Consider the following 19,606-nt stretch of genomic DNA (forward strand, 5'->3'; position numbering starts at 1 on the left):
GGTGGGAGAGCAGTGGGGCTCCTCACCTAGGGTTTGGGCCTCTGGGCTGTGGGCACTTAGAGAAAGGCCCACTCAGGAGAGACTGAGAGGCCTCAGCCCCCTGCATGGCCCCCGGGGTCTCTGCTGTCTGGGGCAGCCACCGAGCAGTGTGGGGGACCCTGGGGAGTGTCCCTGTGCCTGCCAGTGCCTCGCTTCCTGGGCGAGGGCCCGGGGGCGGGCAGGCCCTCACCTGTAGGGCCAGGGTGGCCAGAGCTGGCTGTTTGCACTGGGCTCAGGGAAAAGGATGGGCTGTCACTGTGTCGCCTCCCGCTCCCCTTCCTGCCCCCCCCCCCCCCAGCTCCAAGGATCAGGCCAGCTGGGGACCGGTCAGCCAGAGGCCCCAGGCCCCATAGGGAGCCAGCTGCAGATGTTCATGGGGCTCTGTCCTAGGGAGAGGGGGCCAGCGTGGGTCGGGTGGGGGACAGCCAAGCCCCATCTCTCCCACTTCCTCCCATGCACTGGGCAAGGACAGGGCTGGGGTAGACCCCTCCTGGCCGAGGACCACGGCTGTCCCAGCCCCACAGCCCTGCCCAGGGGGACTTCTCCTTCCCACCAGGCTTGGAGTGGCAGTTCTGTCCCTGGGAACAAACAGGAAGCCTGAATGTAATTGATCAAACAAACAGGGTTTATGGCAGCAGGGGAGAGCTGTTGAACCCTGCCTGGCAGCTAATTAATGAGGTCGTTAGGAGACAGGTGTGGGGGGGGGGCAGGGCTGCCTGCTGAACTGAGCTGGGAGGAGCTGCCTGCCAGAGGCTGACCCCTGAGTCCAGCTGGCAGGGAGAAGCGCCCCTCTCCAAACTCCCCAGTCTCAGGCATTTGCTCCTGGTGCCCTAAGAGGGGAGCTGGGGCGGGGATGCTGCTAGCCTCCTGGGGTGTTCCCCTGGTGGATAAGGCAGGGGCCAGGCCTGCACGTGGGCATCAGATCCTGCGTCCAGTCCCCAGACTGGGCTGTAGGCAGTGCCCGCCCCTCGGGGGAGTGGGAGGAGGTGCTGGAGCCCCGGGCTGGTCTCGGCAGCTGTTGGAATGGAACGCCTGTGCTGCCTTCCCCCAGCACCGAGCCCCTGCCGGCCTTGACACCGGCCTTGACACCTCGGGGTTCTGCTGCCTCAGGCTCCCAGGTAGACCTCCACCAGCCCCCCCACAGAGTGCATCCGGTAGAAGACCCCCAGGGGCAGGCCCAAGTTGACGATGGTGAACCAGGTCCGGTAGCCATAGAAATCTTTTTCCAGCCCATTCTCGAACTCGGGGTGGACACCAAATGCCGGCATCACCCACAGCTGTGGGGAGGGGCGGAGAGTGAGTGGGGGAGGAGCCCACCCCCACCCCCCACCGAGCCAGGGCCTCAGCTTAGGTGGCCAGGACCTGTGCTTCCTCTGGCGCCGCCCCCACCTGGCCCCATAGCACAGAAGACCTAGGGCTCTTCCTGGCTTTGCCTGGAGCCAGCTTGACCTGCATGGGCTCCTGAGACCCCAGGCTGCTGCCCCACACAGTGCCTGCAGGAAGTCCCCGTGTGCACAGTGGGCTGGCAAACTGGGCTGCCCCTCTCTGCGCATTGCAACCTCCTCGCCCCAGCTCCTAGCCCCTGTCCAAAGTCTAACCCTTCCTCAAGGTCCAGACCAAAGCCCCTGAAGCCTTCCTCGGCCCCTCGGGCCCACACTTCCTCCCCCGAGCTCCTAATGCGACTTGTTTTCTGGCTAGACCGGGGCACTTACATCCGTCAGCCGCGTTTGCAGCGGGCTGGGGATTTGGGGTCCGACAAGCCCTCAGTTGTCCCGGCAATGCCACTCACAGGCTAGGGGACGTTGTGCAGGTCACGCAGCCCAAGCCTCAGCCCAGGGTCCTCAGCTATCAAATAGTGACAGCGACAGTGCCCACTGCCCCGGGTCCCTCTGATGGCTCCAGGGGTGGCAATGCCACCTGGAGAGGTGGTCCCGGGTCCTAGCAGCCTCCGTCATTGCCAGCATCTTCCACGAGGGATTCCTGCTGTCTCTTCCTTTAGCTGAATTCCATTGAGGATAAACTCAGTGGTCCTTCTCTAACCGGTTCCCTGGTTTAGGTTTGCCTGGAAGGGGCCCCTCGGCTTTGTGCTTGGCACAGTCGCGCCAGGCAGCCTGCAGGGAGCTGGGTGGGGGTGCGGGGGACACTCCCTGTTCTCAGGCAGCATCCCGCTCTCTAGAAAGCCGCACGTGACCTTGATCCAGCCCTTCCTGCGCGAGGCGGTCTGGAGGCCCCCGGCCAGCACCAGTGCACACGCGTCCCCCAGTCACTCACCGTGATATTGCACAGGATGAGAAAGAGGGAGATCTCTTTGAGCGCCCGCCGCTTCCAGTTGAGGTGGCTGTAGGAGTGGATGTAGGCCAGCGAGGCCCGGTGCAGGTCCTGGCTCAGCGACAGCAGGGAGCCCCTCCGGGGGGGCTCTGCCCCCTGCTTCGCAGCCAGGCCCGTGGGAGCCGCCTCCCAGATGGGGCGTCGGTGCAGGCCCTCGATGATGAAGAGGTTCTGGGCGATGTGCTGCAGGATGAGCAGCAGCGAGTAGGCCAGGATGAGCCGGTTGAGCAGCTGGTGGGGGTCCGTGGCCACGATGGCCACGATGGAGAAGTAGGAGATGCCCATCTGGCCCAGCGCGGCGCCCATCAGCAGCACCACGTCCAGGCTGCGCGTGGGGTTCTTGAGCGTGTCCAGCTCCCGCTGCTCCAGCCCGTGGATGGCCGTGCCCACCAGGCACGCCAGGCTCATGGCGGGCAGCACGGCCGCGTAGTAGGCGTAATAGAGGGTGAAGTATTGGCGGGCCATGGCGGGGCCGCTGGCCTCGATCTGGAAGACCACGAAGATGCTTACTCCTGCCACCAGGGCCAGCAGGCCCAGCAGCGGCCCGAAGATGGCCCCGTGCAGGCGGAAGGACGGGGAGCCGGGGTGGGCGCCGGGGTGGGGCGCCAGGCGGCGGCCTACGTTCTTCCACATGACGTAGAGCACGGCGCAGCAGATGAGGCAGCACTCGGTGCCGAAGGGGTACAGCATCAGGTAGCCCTTCCGGAAGACCTGGCACACCGTGGCGTTCACACAGAGACAGACGCTCGTCTGGTTGCCTGGGAGGGGCAGGGCGGGGTGGGGGGAGGGGACGGACACTCACGTGGGCCCTGCTCTGCAGGACCCAGCCAGCTGCTCGTTTTACAGCTGTGGAAACCGAGGCCCAACCATAGAGACTGGGAATCACACAAATCATCCCTGTACGGAGACTCAAACATTCAGCCGTGGGGGCCCGGTGTTGTGGCTCAGTGGGTGAAGCTGCTGCCTGCAACGCTGAGCGCCCATTCAATCCCGGCTGCTCCACTTCCTGTCCAGCTCCCTGCTAATGGCCTGGGAGAGCAGTGGAGGACGGCCGAAGTGCCTGGGCCCCTGCACCCACGTGGGAGACCCGGATGGAGCTCCTGGCTCCTGGCTTTGGCCTGGCCCAGTCCTAGCTGTTGTGGCCATTTGGGGAGTGAACCAATGGATGGGAGATCAATCTCTCCCTCAACTCTGCCTTTCAAATAAATAAGTCTTCAAAAAAATTGGGGTGCCCAGCTTACATAAGGCCCTTATACATGACGTCCTTGTGCCAAATGTCACCTCCACAAACTGCCCGCTGGCACCAGGGCAGAGCTGGGTTACGACGGAGGGGCACGTGGCTGCTGCACCTGCAGCTGTAGGAGCAATCGGATGGCAGCGCCTCCGACCAGGTGCCTTCAGAGCACACAGTGTCACCTGGGAAGTGCCAGTGCCACAAATCTAACCTGGACCCAACACTTCCAATTCCTGGGGACGGGGGGGCGTGGGGGACAGAAACCACTGCCGAGAGACAACCGACACGTCGCAGTGTCGTTAGGGAGAGACGCACGAGATCCACCGAATGCATAGCGTGTTTGAACGGACTGAATGGCTGTTTTACAGCACGCTGGACAGAGCGCACAGCTTTTCTGAGAAATGTCGGCGGAGCACGAAGAACGCTAGAGCGGCCGCTGGCTGTGATTTATGCCGTGGGTGTGAGAGTGCGTGACTGTGCCGGGAGGCTCTGGCTGCACGCAGGTCAGGTCGGCGCCACCCCCGGGGGCAGGGCAGGGCAGGGGTGTGGGCAGCGGGATTCCCATTGCACCTATGGGCTGTGGCCTCCAAGGGGTGGGCTGTGTGTGTGTGGGGGCTGGGAATAGGCAATATGGGGAGCCCGTTCTCACCAGAAGCCTGGACCCCTCAGTCTAGGCACTGAAACTCCCACTGGGAAAACTCCTGTGAGCCCCGAAGGTTTCTCAGCTTCTTGCAAGGAAAATGCAAACAGCGCGGGCGAGGGGCGTCCCTGCCCGGCTCATCGGGGCTGGCTGGGCCAGGACTAGTGCAGCGCGCCTGCGCCTGGTGGCCCGGGACGGGGGCCTCCACTGACTGCAAGTTCTTAACCAGAATCCGGCTCAGAGTTTGCTCTCAACTCTGTGACTCCCCGAGCCTCATGTGTCTGAGGGAGTGTCGTTGTGTGTGTGAGTGTGTATGTGTGTGTATGTGAGTGTGCATATGTGTGTGTGTGGGTGTGTATATGTGTGTATGTATGTATGTGTGTATGTGAATGTGTATGAGAGTGCGTATGTATGTATGTGTGTGTCTATGTGTGTGTGTATATGTGTGTATGTGAATGTGCATATGTATGTGTGTGGGTGTGTGTGTGTGTGAGAGTGTGTATGTATGTGTGTGTCTATGTATGTGTGTGAGTGTGTATATGTGTGTATGTGAATGTGTATATGTATGTATGTATACATGTGTGTGATTGTGCATATGTATGTATGGACGTGCGTGTCTCTATGTATGTGTGCATATATGTGTATGAGTGTGTGTATGTATGTGCCTGTGTATATGTGTGTGTCTATGTGTGTGTGTATATGTGTGTATGTGAATGTGCATATGTATGTGTGTGGGTGTGTGTGTGTGTGAGAGTGTGTATGTATGTGTGTGTCTATGTATGTGTGTGAGTGTGTATATGTGTGTATGTGAATGTGTATATGTATGTATGTATACATGTGTGTGATTGTGCATATGTATGTATGGACGTGCGTGTCTCTATGTATGTGTGCATATATGTGTATGAGTGTGTGTATGTATGTGCCTGTGTATATGTGTGTGTCTATGTATGCGTATGAGGGTGTGTACATATGTGGGTGACTGTGTATACGTATGTGTATGTCTATGTATGTGTGTGTCTATGTGTGTGTATGTATGTGTGTGAGTGTGTGTCTATGTGGGTGACTGTGTATACTTGTGTGTGTATGTATGTGTGTGTCTATGTATGTGTGTGTATGTATGTGTATGAGTGTGTGTGTGAGTGTGTGTCTATGTGGGTGACTGTGTATACTTGTGTGTGTGTATGAGTGTGAGTGTGTGAGTGTGTGTCTATGTGTGACTGTGTATACTTGTGTGTGTGTCTATGTGTGTGTGTATGTATGTGTGTGAGTGTGTGTCTATGTGGGTGACTGTGTATACCTGTGTGTGTATGTATGTGTGTGTCTATGTGTGTGTGTATGTGTGTGTCTATGTGGGTGACTGTGTATACTTGTGTGTGTGTGTGTATGAGTGTGAGTGTGTGTCTATGTGGGTGACTGTGTATACTTGTGTGTGTGTGTATGAGTGTGTGAATGTGTGTCTATGTGGGTGACTGTATACCTGTGTGTGTGTGTGTGTGTGTGTGTGTATGTGAGGGTGTGTTCGGGAGGAAGTCTGCTCTCCCGTCTGTACCTGTGTGTTCTTCCATGAGGGCGTTGAGCTCGGCCTCAATCTCGCGGTGCATGGAGTCGTTGGTCACAGCCAGAATCCACAGCAGCAGGTTGGTGGCCAGGGTCAGCATCAGGCCACACCTGCGGGAAGGGCCACACCCGCTCACACACCTGGCGCAGCTCTGCGGCTGCTCGGTCGGCGCCGTGGACGGCTGTGGGGGCGGCCACTCACTCCCAGGGCCGAGGCTGATCCAGGAGAGGCAGCCCTGGGGTCTCTGGGGGACCCATCCCAAACCTCCGTGTCCAGGGACGGGAGACAGAGAGCCCTGGGAGGGCCCAGAGGGGCTCAGAGGGGGGCCGTCTTACCTGGTGAAGTTGGTCTGCACCTGAACACAGTCCTTGCAATGTTTCCAGAGCACCCAGGTCTGAAAGAGAGGGCGCCTTAAGCCCTGGGGCTGGGGCTCGGGTGGGAGTGGATGCGTGCCCGGCTGCCCGCGAGCATTTACGATGGGAGGCCAGCGCAGGAGGCAGCGTGGGAGCCTCGGCCCTCACACCTCCCGGCTGTGCCGTGAGCAGCCTGCAGCGAGGCATCTGGGCTCTGGGCAGGATCCGAGTGCCCGCTGCTTTGTTGATGCCAGAGACGTTTAGAATCCACGCATCGTATCCTCGTGATATGCACTGTTCATGACACTGTTTGTGACCGTTTTGAAGGCTCTCGTGGTAATGGTAGCTATTCTTACGTCTTACGCAGAGACACACGGGAGCGTGGCTGCCAGCACTGGGGGGCCATGTGGGTGTGGGCACGAGGAACGGGACATTTGCATAGGCACCGGGGCACGTCTATACCCTGGGCAGTGTGGATTCCCTCCCGCTGCGGTCTCCGGGGGCTGGGGTGGGGCGTGCTCGCGGCGTGGGTGGCAGGGGCACGGGGAGGCCGTCACCTGCATGCCCATGAAGACGATCTCGATCACGGGGAAGATGACCTCCAGCTGTGATTTGCAGTGGCTGTGGCTCACGTAGTAGCCCACTTGGAAGACGTTGAGGCAGACGGTACAGCTGCCGAACAGCACCAGGGAGCCTGGCGGGGCCAGGCGGGCATTGGCGCCTCCCCGGCCCCGTCTCCTCCTCCCCAGCCCTTCTCCATCCCCCCGGCCCCCAACACTCACCCCGTACCCAGATGGGGCCAGCGTGAGGGTCCCGGTAGAGCACGGCGTGAGGCCGGCGGGTGGTGCCCACCGTGTAATAGAGTAGCCAGAGCAGGGAGAGGGCCTTGAGGGCTGCCAGCAGGATCCACACGTCACCCAGCGTGACGGCCACACTGTTGAAGATCATGCTGCAGATGAAGGCCCCGCCCAGGAACAGCACGTTGAGGGCCAGGAGCCCCGAGAAGAGCTGTCCGGCTTTCTGGGCCAGCCGGTCCCGCCGCAGTAGCAGTGACAGATACAGCGCCAGCCAGGACTTCTGCCGAGTGGAGTCTGGGGCCTCCGGCTGCTCAACCCGCGTGTCCACTCCAGGCTCCCGAGCTTCAGGAAGGGGCATGGGCAGAGCTTCCGCAGCAGGGACTGGAGATGGAGACAGGGTGCTGGGTTGGCTGCCAGGCTAACCTGGGTTCGATTCCACTCCTGCTCCTAACTGCTGTGTGGCCCAGGGCAAGTGTCCCAACCTCTCTGGTTGGGACATTAGAAATCACAGCAGCTGCGCCACAGAGAACGGGAGATACTGAAACCCTTTGTTCTCCACGTAAACAACAGATTATGTCCTCTGGCTAGAGGCCCCCCTTCAGTGGGGTCACCCCAGTTCCTGACGCAGTGCCTGATCCTATGCCGGGACATCAGTCTCAAGGGAGCCAGGCACATGGGCAGAGTGCCTAGCAGCAGGCAATTGTCACCCCGGGCGGCTCGAGCCCTGCTGACTCAGCGAGGACACAGGTGTGGGGAAGGAGCCGGAAGCTGAGTCCAGCTCCGGGGTGAGGATGCTGAGAGCCGAAGCAACTCTGTGACAGTGTATCTGTTACAGTGTATCCGTGTGGCGCAAAGCTGCTTCTAAAGTGCCCAGCTGGTCCCCAGCAGGTTCCCAGGAGGGATTCCCCCCCCCCGCCCCCGCAGGTGCTGAGATTGGGAGCGGTACCCTTTCTGTTAGCTTCAATGATGTAGTTTTTTAAAAAATAATTAACATATTGCTTATGTAATTATATTTAATTTTTAAGCACAATGACATTTAGGGGAAAGTTCTGGGGTTGATTGACAATGTCCCTCCCCCGCGAGGCTCAGGCCACACTCACCCTATAGGGTGTCCATCCCGATTCAGCTCAGCCCAGCCCGGCCCACGCCCCGCCCTCCACCCCTCTGTCTCTTGGCCGACTCCAGTTGTTTTCAGGATGAACACGTCCTCTAAATGTTCTCCCCCAGGCCCCCGCAGCAAGCCAGGGGTCCTCTCCCTGCACCCCAGCCAGTTGCCAGCGTGCTTCGCTGTCTCTCCATTTAGACCTCCAGCTCCAGGGACTTCAGACTGTCCCTCTCTGTGGCCACCGGAAGACCCTGCCACGCTGGACCCTGAGATCCCGCCTCTGCAGGCCCCCCGCTTGCCCATGTGCGCCTGCACAGTGGTTCTACCTTGCACGTTCTCTGGGACAGGTGGAGTAACACAACGCACGTCTCTTCCCAAGACTGAATGTGTCCTCCCCTCCCCCAGCCCGCCCTGGCATCCTTGCCCAAGTTCTACTCCCTTCCTGTTCAGCTCCGGGCACACGTCTCCCACTCCCATCCCCCAGGCCTAACCCCAGGCTCCTCATTCCTCCTGTGGGCTCCCGGGTCCTGCCAGCCCTCCTGGAACCGGCTGTTCCGTCTGCCTCACCCCCAGCTTCCACCAGAGCCTTCACCACCCTTTCCACCCCCTCTGCCCCAGCCTGCTGGTGGCCACTTTCCTGGGCCTCTCCCCTCCGCCCAGAGTAGGCGTGCACTGTCTGGCTTGTGGTGGGTGTGGCTGGCTTGCCAAGGCCGGCACCACCTTCAGGGCAGGGACCCGGTCCTGCTTAACTCTGACGGCCACCAAAGCTACCACGGACGTGACACTTACCCAGGGTCTGCCCGCCACTCTGGCCAGTGCCGGGGCAGTTTCAGCACCAGGGCGGTGGACAGAGACCCTTCCTGTTTAACCCTTTCCATCCCTTGGGCAGGTGGAGCGCCTGTTTTCCTCCCAGGCTCCCCCGCCCAGGTTGTGCAAGGCCAAGGCTCCCAGGGACGCCTCCTGGTTCCTCTTCTGCCAATCCTGGCGGCTCCACCTTGCCTTTCCCAGAACCCACCCCTGCCCTAGTGAGTGGCTGAGAGCCCAGATCCCACCGCTTTCTACCTCTGTGGTCAGGACAAGCTACTTAGACTGCAGGTGCCTCAGTGTTTGCATCTGTAAAATGGATCTGCAGCTGTAGAACAGGAGCCCCTGTTCTGTAACAGGGCACTACTATTAATTTCTTGAATGAATAGAAGATGGAATGAATGCATAGTACCTGTTTGTCAGACTAAATGATTTAATACACGCTAGACGCTTAGAGTGCCACCCGGCACACGGGAAGCTCTGTTAGCTAATCGCGCGTTTTCTTCCAGTTCTCTGGAGGGCCTGGAGACACTGGTGGAGTCAGGGTTTCTGGGGGATTTCAGGGGCCCCTTTGGCTCCACCTGCTGGCCTGGGGAGTTCAGCCTAGAGGTACACGGTTCTTGGTCCTCTCTTTCCAGAGTCCTCTCACCCTTAATATTCCCGTCCCCACCCTGGGCTCCAACCTTGCGGCAGCCCCCAGCAGAGCTGTCAAATTCGGTTCCCATGCGGCAGGGTGGGGGCATGTAGGGGTCACGGGAAGAGAATGAGGGTGAGGGCCCCCCCGAACTGACAGAGGAGTCCGCTGGCCCCCGGCACGCCCCTCGGCGAGACGCCAGGGCCAAGGGAGGGCCGGGACACCAAACTGGTTTGCCGGCTAGAGGCAGGCGCTGCCGCGGAGCCGTCAGGGCGCAGTGGGCTGCTGAGCCCAGACTCGGGTCGGGATCTCCTGCCGAGGCACCCGAGGAGCTGCGGGGCTGGGGGCCTGGGCGGGGCACCAGCCCCACGCGCCTTCAGGCAGCTGTCGGGGCTTTGGCTCCTTCCTGGCCCCAGCGCTCCCTCTCGGCTTTGTGGAGCCGGCCGGGACGGGGCGCGCCCTGCTGACCTCTGCGGGCGGAAGGGAGATGCGGGTGAGGAGCCCGGTTGGGGTGAGGGGCGCACAGGGCCCGTGCCCAGCGTCGAAAGGAGCCGGCCCTCTGCCCGGGTCACTCTGGCTCCCGACCCGAGCTGGGGGCCGAGTCTAAGTAGCGGGGGTGGGCTCCCCAGAAGGGCAGAGCCAGCAGTCCGCGGGCGCCCCAGCTCGGCGCCAGGGACCTTACCTGAGGCCTGGGCAGTCATCGCCACCGGCTTGCCCCAGGCTGCGGGCGCAGCGCCTACCGTGCGTCCAGGGGAGGCTCGGGCGCCCGGACCGACCGACGGCCCAGTGCGACTGCACAGCCTCCGCTCGGGCTCCCCTGCCCATCGATTTTTCTGTTGACTTTGGGAATCTTATTAATCCCTCGTTAATTACTGTGCCAGGGGCTCGGGCCCGGGACGGCCAATGGCGAGGTCGCCGGGCGGGTGGGCGGGGCCGGAGGCGGGGCATACGCGGGACACGGGCGGGCAGCCGGGCCCTGCGCTCCGCCGGCCCAGCTTCACCCTGGCCCTCGGGGTGCGATGTCGTCGGCCCTCAGTACAGAGCCTGCTAGGTCCAGGTCACACTGTCCCCTGGAGGCGAGGCTGGGGATGGACGCCCTGAGCGCCTGGTCTGGGCCGCCTCTTCCTGTCCCCTGCCTAGCAGCCCGCAGCCTCAAGGGACCCCTTGCTGTCTCTTAGAGCAAAGGTGGACTTTGGGGAGGAAGAGACGGGGCCAGCGCCCACTCTGATAAGGCAGGAGGCAGCCCCCCGGGGCCTGGAGACCCGCCCAGCCCATCTGAGGACAAGGTCCAGGCAGGATTTCCTTTGCTCACCGTGCGACTGCTACCAGCTGTCCTGAGTGCCATCTGCTCCCACCCCAGGGGCCAAGCACCTCCCCTGCCAGGACTCTGGCTGCCACCGGCTCCTCCTCGTCCCGATTGCCTGCTTTCCCGCCCTGCAACCTTCTCGGGCCGGCCCTCATGAGCACTTCCCTGCACCTGTGGGCCCTGGGGGAGGTCCAGGCGCTGGAGGTCTGAGTCTCCCACGTCCTGTCCAGCTCGAGCTGCCCCCTGCGTGTCTGTGCCCTGGGCGTGGGTTCCTGCAACCCGTAACTTGAAGGGGGAAGGCATCAGCCGCCCGGGAAGCAAGGCTCCGGCTCTCTGTAGCTGTGTGACCTCTCCCAGGCCACTGCCTCTCCCCGGCTTCTGCCTCCTTCTTTGTGAAATGTGGACAATGAACTAGGCTGGCCCCGCCCACCTCTCTCATGTCATGGAATAAATTACGAGTACACGTGTGTGTCACCTGGAGATAAAGGGGAAGGGAAGGTGGCGGCCTGGAAGCTCCCAGCCTCGTCCAGCCTCCGAGTTACCCACTTTTTTTTCTGGCCTACAATTTGAACTTGGCTCAACCACTGAAAATCTCCAGGGGGTACTTCCGGCTCTGACCCCCAAGATCCTCTTCTGTGGGCATCTCAGAAGACGAGACGTGGGGGTCAGGGGGCGAATCGCAGGTTTATTGGTGCCCAGCTCCAGGCACAGTGCACTGCCCAGGTCACAGGGCAGATGAGGGATAGAGCCCCAGCCGGCACCCCCAGCCCTCGCCTCTCCTGCAGGAGTCACCTCACCACGCTGGGGCGTCTGGACAAGTCTTGATTGTGATTTAAAAACTCATCCTGGAAAAAAAAATAACTTTGGTGCAAATTCCACTGCGAGGCCAGTAGGGGCTGGGTGGCGCTGTGGTTCCGGGACTGCCAGCCTGGGGTTCTCTCCTGGAGCGGCTCCGAGTGGGCCCGGGAGCCGGTGAGGCTCCGGAAGGGCTTCAGGACAGCACGTAAACCTCCAGCAGGCTGGAGACGGCGTGCATGCGGTAGAAGATGCCGAAAGGCAGGCAGATGTTGACGATGGCTGCCCAGAGCGAGTAACCGTAGAAGTCCACTTCCACCGTGTTGCTGAAGTGAGGGCGCGCCCCGAAGGCCGGCATGATCCACAGCTGTGCAGAGAAGGAGGGGGACGGTGTCAGACCCGGCCGGGGATGGCCCCGGGGGTCCTTCCGCAGGCCTTGCAGGTGGGAATCCCAGCCTCGTGGTTCTGTGGGCAGCCAGGGCTGGGAGTCACCACGTGGGGACCTCCGGCGTCTTGAACAGGTTCCTGCACTGTGTCCTCATCTGAACTTGACCACTGCTCGCCAGGGATGCCCCCCTGTGGTCGCCTCTCCCACCGGCCCTCCCAACTGACCCACTTGTGGGATGGAAGTTTCTATAGATGGTGGAAAAACGAGGTGTGAACGGCCAATTGGCAGCTGAAGAGCTGTGCGCCCAGGGGTGCTGGCGGTGGGACCAGCAGGCCCCCTGCCCACGTCTGGCAGGAGGGTGAAGCTGAAATCTTGCTTTATCTCCAACCGTGGGCTTACAAGATTCAGCTGTGGGGTTAGGAGGCAGTGAGTCAAGGCTTCTAGGCTGGCCTCTCCCCTTCCCCGGCCCCAGGCCACTGTGTCCCTGGGCACACACAGCCCCGGCTGGAGCCTGTTTCTGCCCTGTTGGAGGTGAGTGGGGCTCAGGTGCCTGGAGCAGGAGCAGCCTCCGGCCAGCTGGCCTGCGTGGGGCCTGGCGCCAAAGCTGGCCCAAGCCGCGATGGGGTTTTGAGCCTCAATGCTTCTGGTAAAGCCAGAGCTTGGTGGCCACACCTTTTGTTTTTTTAATTAAAGAAATGGACTTTGCTGGGAGGCTCCTGCCCGGGGTCACGGCACTCGTATGGGGTGACCTGTCGGTCGGTCACAGGGGCCACTGGTGTATTGAGAAGGGAGGTCTATGGGAGGGGGCACCCTGGGGCTGTTCTCTGTGTCGGGGGACCCTCAGCCTGTCTTCTCTGGAGGTGATGTCTGAAAGAGCTGTTCTCAGTGTTTTTCTCCTCGGGGTGCCCGGCCTCCCCTTGGCATCTGCACGCACCCGAATCCACAGGTGCTGGAGTCCCTCTACACAATGGCGTAGGAGACGACAAATCACCGCCAGACACCGCCTACGCCAGACACGCGATGTCAACAGCCGTGCCGACTGTTTGGGGAGTAATGCTAAGCTACGGAGCCTGTCTGTGTGCAGTAGAGACGCACAGATTTCTGTCCGGATCTTTTCCTTCCCAGGTTGACTGAACCCTGGGCTGCGGACCTGCCTCCCCACCTGGGCACGTGTTTCCCTGCTGGGGGTCACTTCTACACTGGGGCACCTCCACGTTGGGTTGCAGCCACGCTAGGAATGTTTCGCCGCTGGGGGGCTTTCTGCCTTGGGGGTGTTCCCTACGGAGTGCGATTCCGATTGGGTGAATTGCCTCGCTCCTAGCAGTGGGCTTTGCGGAGTCACTGGGGAGGGGGCTGCTGTTGTAGCCTCTCCCCCGCCATCCCCCCACCCCCCGCCCCAGCGGGCCACTGCTCTCTGCCAACAGATCCTCACACTTAGGCCGCTCCCTGCTACTTCCTGACGCTGCTCCAATTATTCTGAGGAGGCAGGTCACAAGTTCCCAGGAGCAGTCACACCTCCCACCTCGGGGTGAGGGCCCCCCCAGCAGCACCCAGCTCCCTCTCACCTCCTCCCAGCCCCCATGCCAGCATGCCCTGGGACCCCTCCAGCTCCACCGGCTGCACAGAAGCTGGGAGACTGGGATTTCATTCCCTCTGTGTGCCCTGGGATGCTGCGAGCCCGCTGGCCCTCTCTGAACCTGCTCCTTGGAGAGCCCAGTGGGTAAGACAGAGATGGCCAAGCAAGCCCACACCCATCCCCCCACGGGCTACTCACAATGACATTGCAGAGCAGGAGAAACAGAGAAATGTCTCTGAGGCACCGGCGTCTCCAGTGGCCCCTGGGGGCCAAGATCATGGCCACTACCTCTGGAGGGCCTGCTGGGCTGGGGTTGGCCAGGCTGGGGGTGGGTGGGCAGCCAGGCAGAGCGTGCAGGGCGTCCAGGTTGGCGAAGGTGAGGCCTTGGCAGGGCTCCTTGGGGGGTGTGTGTGGGGGCTCAGCCCCGGGCGGCCCCCGGTGCAGGCTCTCGATGATGAACACGTTCTGGAAGGTGTGCTGGGCGACCATGAGCAGGGCGTGGGCCAGGTTGAGCCCCGCCAGCAGGTCCCGGGGGGTGCCCGCCACCACGGCCACGATCGAGTAGTAGGAGATGGCATACTGGCCCAGGGCAGCCCCCATCAGCAGGGCTACGTCCAGCGTGCGGGTGGGGTTCTTGTGGTGGTCCATGGCGCGCCGGTCGAAACGGTAGATGACCGAGCCGCTCAGGCTGACCAGGGTCATGAGCCCCAGGCAGACGATGTTGAAGCTGTAGTAGGTGACCAGGGCCTGCTGGGTACGGCCCCCCTCCCCGCTCACCTGGACCTCGTAGATGATGAAGACGGCCAGCCCCACCACAAAGAGCAGCAGGCCCAGGATCGGGCCGGCGAAGAAGGTTTCCCGGAAGAGACTGACCCGGGAGGGGCCGTGGCCGTGGCCGTGGCCTTGAGGGGCGGCCAACAGCCTGCCGACGTTCTTCCACATGACGTAGAGCATGGTGGACGCGAAGAGGCTGTACTCGATGTTGAAGGGGTATAGGTAAAAATACCCCTGCTGGAAGATCTGGCAGACGGGCGTGCTGCAGGAACAGGCGGTGTCTCCCACCCGCTCCACTGTGGAGAGAGAGAGGGACACGGGGCCGGCTGCCCGCCACCCTGCAGGAGCGGCCTCGCCCCTGGCCGTGACCTTTGTGAGGGCACAGTCTCTCTCTGCCACACTCGGCACTGTATCCCAAATGCCTGCACGGGGCCTGGCACAGGCGTTCCTCCCACAAATGTTCAGTGAGCACCTACTATGTGCCAGAGACCACAGGACACACCACCGCTCAACTAAAACAGCCTCTGAGCTCGAGATGCCCCCTCACTCCGCCCACAGCGACCCCGCTCCCTGGGACAGATGAGACCTGGTTCTCCGAGCAGGGAGGGGGTCTCTTGGGAGCTCCTACAGTGTGCACTTCCTCAGAGCTCTCCCCACTTCTGACCTGGCCCGGACAGCCAGCTGCTGTGGCCAGGCTGCCCCGAGACCTCTGTCGCTTGGGTTTGCGCCCCCATTGAAAGGGATCTTGACTGGACTCTCCAGTGTGCTTTGGAGGCCTTTTGGGCTGGACCAGTATCTCTCTGGACCCCCAGGCCTGTCCTAGCTGGCTTTTCAGACGTAGAAATGGGGGTGCAATGGGAGAAGTGACTTGCGATGGCAGAACTGGAGCAAACCACCTGACTCCCCACCCCAAGGCGGGTGTCTCCCCGGTGGGCTCCCCTTGGGAGTTGATACTCTCCCCGCTACCCCTGGCCCAGGCATCCTCTATTTGCAAGGTGGCCCCGGAGCAGTCGTTTGGGGTCGAGCTGTCCCATGCTTTCTGTCCCTGGCTGCTGCCACGCTGGGGGTTAGGGTGTGTGGGTGTGTGTCCCAGTCATCTGGTCTGGCCCTGGCTAGTGGAAGGCTCCAGAAAAGTCCAGAGAGGTAGGACCTGGAAGCCACAGACTCCATTCTTCTCTACAGTAGCGTGTTGGTTAAAAGCAAAGACAAAACTGAACAACACACTTGGGTCTCTCAGGCTCTGTGACCTGGGACAAGCTGCTCTCTGTGCGTGTAAAATGCATGCACTAACAGTCCCCGTTTCCCAGGGGGCGCTGTGGGGTCTAGCAGCGACACAGAGCTCAGGGAGTTGCGACTGTCACTGTGCTGTCCCTCCCAGACCCTCCTGCCTGACCCCACGCTTCCACCTGAGACCCACTCTGCCTCCCTGCCCTTTCTCCAGCTGGGTCATCCCTGGAGGCAGGGCGCTGCATGGCAAGATGGAGACCCGGACAGTGGGGCCATGGCTGGGACCCCTCCCTGTCCCTTGTCACCTACACCCAGACTTCAGAGGCACAGCTGGAGGAGGCGCCACCTTCGCCCCCGTGTCCTTGGGTTGGTGTGGGAGGCTGACTCTATGGAGCCACACAGCACCCAGCCCAGGGCCCGGTGGGGGAGAACTCACAGTCAGGGGCGAGGCGGGTGTAGCTGGTGTTGCCGTGAGAGCTGCCATAGGAGTGGGCTTGGTGCACGGATTCATCTACCACGGCTGCCATCCAGATGGCCAGGTTGGTGGTGAGCGTGAACATGAGTCCGAACCTGTGGTGGGAGCCCCACGGAGCCGGTGAGTCTTGGGCTTGTGTGGGGACCCCCGGCTCTCTCCTGAGAGATGGTGATGAGAAAGGAGAAAGCAGCCGGGCCCCTCCCTGTGTGAACAGGGAAGCTGAGTTTGGATGCCCCCCCGGAGAGGGCCACAGTGTGTCCAGGGCTCAGGCTGCCCCGCTCATGTGTGGCAAAGTGAGGGGGCCGTGGCTGGGACCCCACCCAGGCCGGAGAGCGAGCAGGGTGGACAGGGGCACACTGGGCAGACACTGAGCGGTGGCTCTCACCGGGTCAGGTCCAGGTGGACGTGGACACAGTCCTTGGCGGAGACCCAGAGGAAGTACGTCTGCATCGGGAGAGAGAGTGAGGGTCATTACTCCATGTCGGCTGAGCTGCGATGTCCCCGTCCGCGCCCATGCCCCGGTCAAGTTCTCTCCGCCCCAGGAGCGCGTGCCCTCACTCGCCAAGTTTATTCTAGTTTTGCAAAAGGAGACCAGAGGTGTCCTCTCCATCCAGTCTCCAGCATAGTTGCACAAAGTAGTGATTCTCTGTTCTTTGAAGGTTTGCAAAATTGCACCTGTGAATCTCCCCGGTCTTGGGGGATTTGAGGGTGAGCGGAACGAAGCCCAGAAGATTCTTGACTGCCTGCTTATTTGTTCCTGGGAGCAAGGCCAGCTTCAGGCCGGGGCTTGTTCGGAGCAGAAAGAGTCGGCATCCCGGGCCCTGCTGCCTTGCTGCCCGGCCAGGCGTGGCCCCCGTTGGGCTGCCCAGAATCCCTGCTGTGAGGTGTTTGCATGCTCGTAGCTTCAAACCCGTAAAATGTGAAAGTCTGAAACTACCTACACGCCCGAGGCCACACCTGTGTGCAGCCATGGAAGCCCCAGGCAGCGGGGTGGGGCGGGGGGTGCCCATCATGCGGTCACTCTGGTCGTGATCCAGGGCTGGGGTCCGTTCTGGTCCCAGGCAAGACCAGTCCTGCCTCAGCTCAGTCAGAAGAGCTTGCAAAGTGCCATTGAGGCAGCCAAGGAAAACCGGCCTGAACCCACGTGAAAGAGCACAGTGCCAGCACTCACTCCTTCCTTCCGGTCAAGATACAGAACACGAGAGGCGAGAGACGCCTGCATCCTCTACAGGAGCGCCTGGGGTCGCATCCTGCTTCTCCTTCTGATTCCTGCACACTCTGGGAGGGAGCAGGTCATGGCTCTAGTGGTTGGCCCCTTACCACCTGCGTGGGAGACCCAGATGGCGTTCTGGGCTCCTGGCTTTGGCTTGGCTGAGCCCTGGCTGTTGCAGGCATTTGGGGACTGAACCAGTGGATGGAAGATCTCTGCCTCCCTTTCACATTTATAAACAATAATATTTTAAAAATAATAAGAAGAAAAACAAGCCATGCAGAACATGGGAGCCATGGCTGAAGCCAAGGCAGCACGCCCGCAGCGGGACGCTGGGCTGAGACAGATGTCCTCAGGGGGCATCCGAGGAGGGCAGGCCAGGTTCCAGGAGACGAGGCCGGCTGTTGCGACTCACACCTCCCAGGTGGTAGCTACTGGCGGGGCTTAGGTTGAAGGGAAGTTGCGGGGCCCAGAGGAGAAGCCCACACTTGGATATTGCTTCCACTTCTACAGACTTGGGTGGTCCCCACCACAGTCCCACTCCCCGGCTTAGTTAACTGCTCAGGGTGGAAGGGAGAGTGGGGCTCAGGGTGGAAGGGGGAGTGGGGCTCAGGTCTCCTGGCACTTCGCCAGTGCTGGCTCGGTCACCCTGCACGCAGGGACGCCCTCCCACCCACCTGGAGAATGACAAACACAGCCTGGATGAGTGGGTGCAGGATCTTGATGGCCGACTGGCACTCGAAGAAACTGGAGTAGTAGCCGGTCTTGAAGACGTCCATGACGAGCGTGCAGGTCCCAAACAGCACCAGCCCACCTGCGGATCAGGGGGTCAGAGAGACAGGAGAGAGGGCGGGTAGAGCTGAGGACGGGTGGGGACGCAGGTGGATCGCACGGTGGCTGGCCGGCCGGCTGAGGGATGGATGGAGTGGAGGATGGGCAGGTGGATGGCAGACGAGGGGAGGACTGGGTGGGGGATGGGCAGATGGAGGGATTGAGCGATGGATAGGGGGATGGAAGGCTGAATGCGATTGGCTGGGTGGCTGGGAGGCTGAGCGTAGGACTGGGTCCCACCAAGCCCCCTCTCTTTGGGGAGCCATAGAGAAGGGGGAGGGCCCTGGACGGGCACTTCGGCGCCATTCTCATCGGTTCCCTGATCTCCCTCCAGCTCTCCGCGCTGACCCCTTCTCCAGTGTCTGGACAGGGCACAGAGGCCCCCCCCCCCCCCCCCCCGTCACCACCACCAATCCGCTCGGTCCACCGCTCCTCCAGGCCCCTTCACCTCGCTCTTCTCCATCCATCCCCCCACGGGAACTGGGGAACCCACCACCTCTGCCCTCCCGCCCAGGGCCCCAGCCCCCGCGTCTGCCGCACCGCCGCGGGCACCTCGGAGCCAGATGGGGCCGGCGTGCGCGTCTAGGTAGGGGACGGCGCCGGGACAGCGCGCGGTGCGCAGGACGTAGAAGAGGATCCAGAGCGAGGCCAGCAGCATCATGGTGGTGAGCAGGGCGAAGACGTCGGTGTCGTACACGGCCACCTTGTTGAAGGCGCCGCCGCTGACCAGCGTGCAGGCCAGCAGCAGCACGTTCACGGCCAGCAGCACCGAGAGCAGGCGGCCGCCCTTCTTCCACACCTCGCGGGGGCCCGCGCGCAGCGCCGGCGGGCGCTCCTTGGGGCCCGAGGCCAGCTCCTCCGACATGGCGGGGCGACCCGAGGAGGCTCGGAGGGCTCACTGCGGGCGAGGCGAGGAGAGACCGGGGCCCCAGGTCAGCCTCGACGGCTCTCCCTCCCGCAGCGTATCCCCAGATGAGGGGACCGCGGGTGCTGGAGCACTCGCGGGGCAGGAGAGCAAGGAGGAGCCTTCGCCGCCCGCTGCCCGAGTCCGACGACCCCCGCCTCCTGCCCTGGCACCCACCTGGCTGCGCCGAGAGCCGGCGCTGAGCTGGGGGTCAGGGCTCTGTCCCACGCCGGGCTGGACGGGCGCTTTATACCCGGGAGGGTAGGGTGATTTACAGCCCCGGGAGCTCGGCTCCATAAACCTCTCAGCTCCACTCACATGATCCATCTTTCCTCCGAGCTGAATTTAGGGAAGAGCGCGCGGGAGCCAGATAAGGCGCTAAGAGCTAACCCCCCCCCAACCCCGCCCCGCCACCTGGGCGCGGCCCTGCACTGCGGCACCCAGAAGACACCCTGTCCCCGGCGCCCACCGCGCCCAGAGCCCCGCGAGCGGCGCTGGAGACGCCCCGCTGCCCTCCAGCCCCGCGCGCCTGCTCCTCTGCGCTCCTCGGGTGCAGCCCGGTGGTCGGAACCCCAGCTTTCCTCGGCCGCGCTCGCGGCCCCCGAAGTTCGGGCTCGCTCTGCCCCTC

The 19,606-nt window shown here is 62.1% G+C and overlaps 2 protein-coding genes across 2 annotated transcripts; both read right to left on the reverse strand.

Annotated features, from left to right (window-relative positions):
* Positions 1–20: 20 nt before the first annotated feature.
* Positions 21–10,339, reverse strand: OTOP3 (otopetrin 3). Its single transcript, XM_051838415.3, has 7 exons — positions 10,175–10,339; positions 6,935–7,330; positions 6,710–6,846; positions 6,135–6,193; positions 5,791–5,909; positions 2,311–3,125; positions 21–1,316 (listed from the first exon to the last, which is right to left on the reverse strand). The coding sequence occupies exons 1-7, from the start codon at positions 10,191–10,193 to the stop codon at positions 1,146–1,148; spliced, it is 1,716 nt and encodes a 571-aa protein (XP_051694375.2). The 5' UTR covers positions 10,194–10,339; the 3' UTR covers positions 21–1,145.
* A 154-nt stretch (positions 10,340–10,493) lies between these two features.
* Positions 10,494–19,350, reverse strand: OTOP2 (otopetrin 2). Its single transcript, XM_089317981.1, has 7 exons — positions 19,156–19,350; positions 18,627–18,972; positions 17,921–18,057; positions 16,419–16,477; positions 15,995–16,128; positions 13,756–14,627; positions 10,494–11,960 (listed from the first exon to the last, which is right to left on the reverse strand). The coding sequence occupies exons 2-7, from the start codon at positions 18,937–18,939 to the stop codon at positions 11,790–11,792; spliced, it is 1,686 nt and encodes a 561-aa protein (XP_089174107.1). The 5' UTR covers positions 18,940–18,972; positions 19,156–19,350; the 3' UTR covers positions 10,494–11,789.
* Positions 19,351–19,606: the final 256 nt, after the last annotated feature.

This window comes from Oryctolagus cuniculus, chromosome 17 (assembly GCF_051225735.1).
Source record: "Oryctolagus cuniculus isolate XC-2025 breed Fujian yellow rabbit chromosome 17, ASM5122573v1, whole genome shotgun sequence".
Classification (NCBI taxonomy): domain Eukaryota; kingdom Metazoa; phylum Chordata; class Mammalia; order Lagomorpha; family Leporidae; genus Oryctolagus; species Oryctolagus cuniculus.

Excerpts from the sequence above, each read along its gene's own strand:
- OTOP3 (XM_051838415.3), bottom strand. Across the intron at positions 3,126-5,790 it reads CCTCATGGAAGAACACACAG|GCAACCAGACGAGCGTCTGT; the intron begins GTACAGACGGGA and ends TGCCCCTCCCAG. Across the intron at positions 1,317-2,310 it reads TCATCCTGTGCAATATCACG|CTGTGGGTGATGCCGGCATT; the intron begins GTGAGTGACTGG and ends CCCTCCCCACAG.
- OTOP2 (XM_089317981.1), bottom strand. The coding sequence starts at position 18,939 with ATGTCGGAGGAGCTGGCCTCGGGCCCCAAGGAGCGCCCGCCGGCGCTG. Across the intron at positions 16,478-17,920 it reads CTGTGTTTGTCATTCTCCAG|ACGTACTTCCTCTGGGTCTC; the intron begins GTGGGTGGGAGG and ends CTCCCGATGCAG. Across the intron at positions 14,628-15,994 it reads CACCCGCCTCGCCCCTGACT|TGGAGCGGGTGGGAGACACC; the intron begins GTGAGTTCTCCC and ends CTCTCTCCACAG.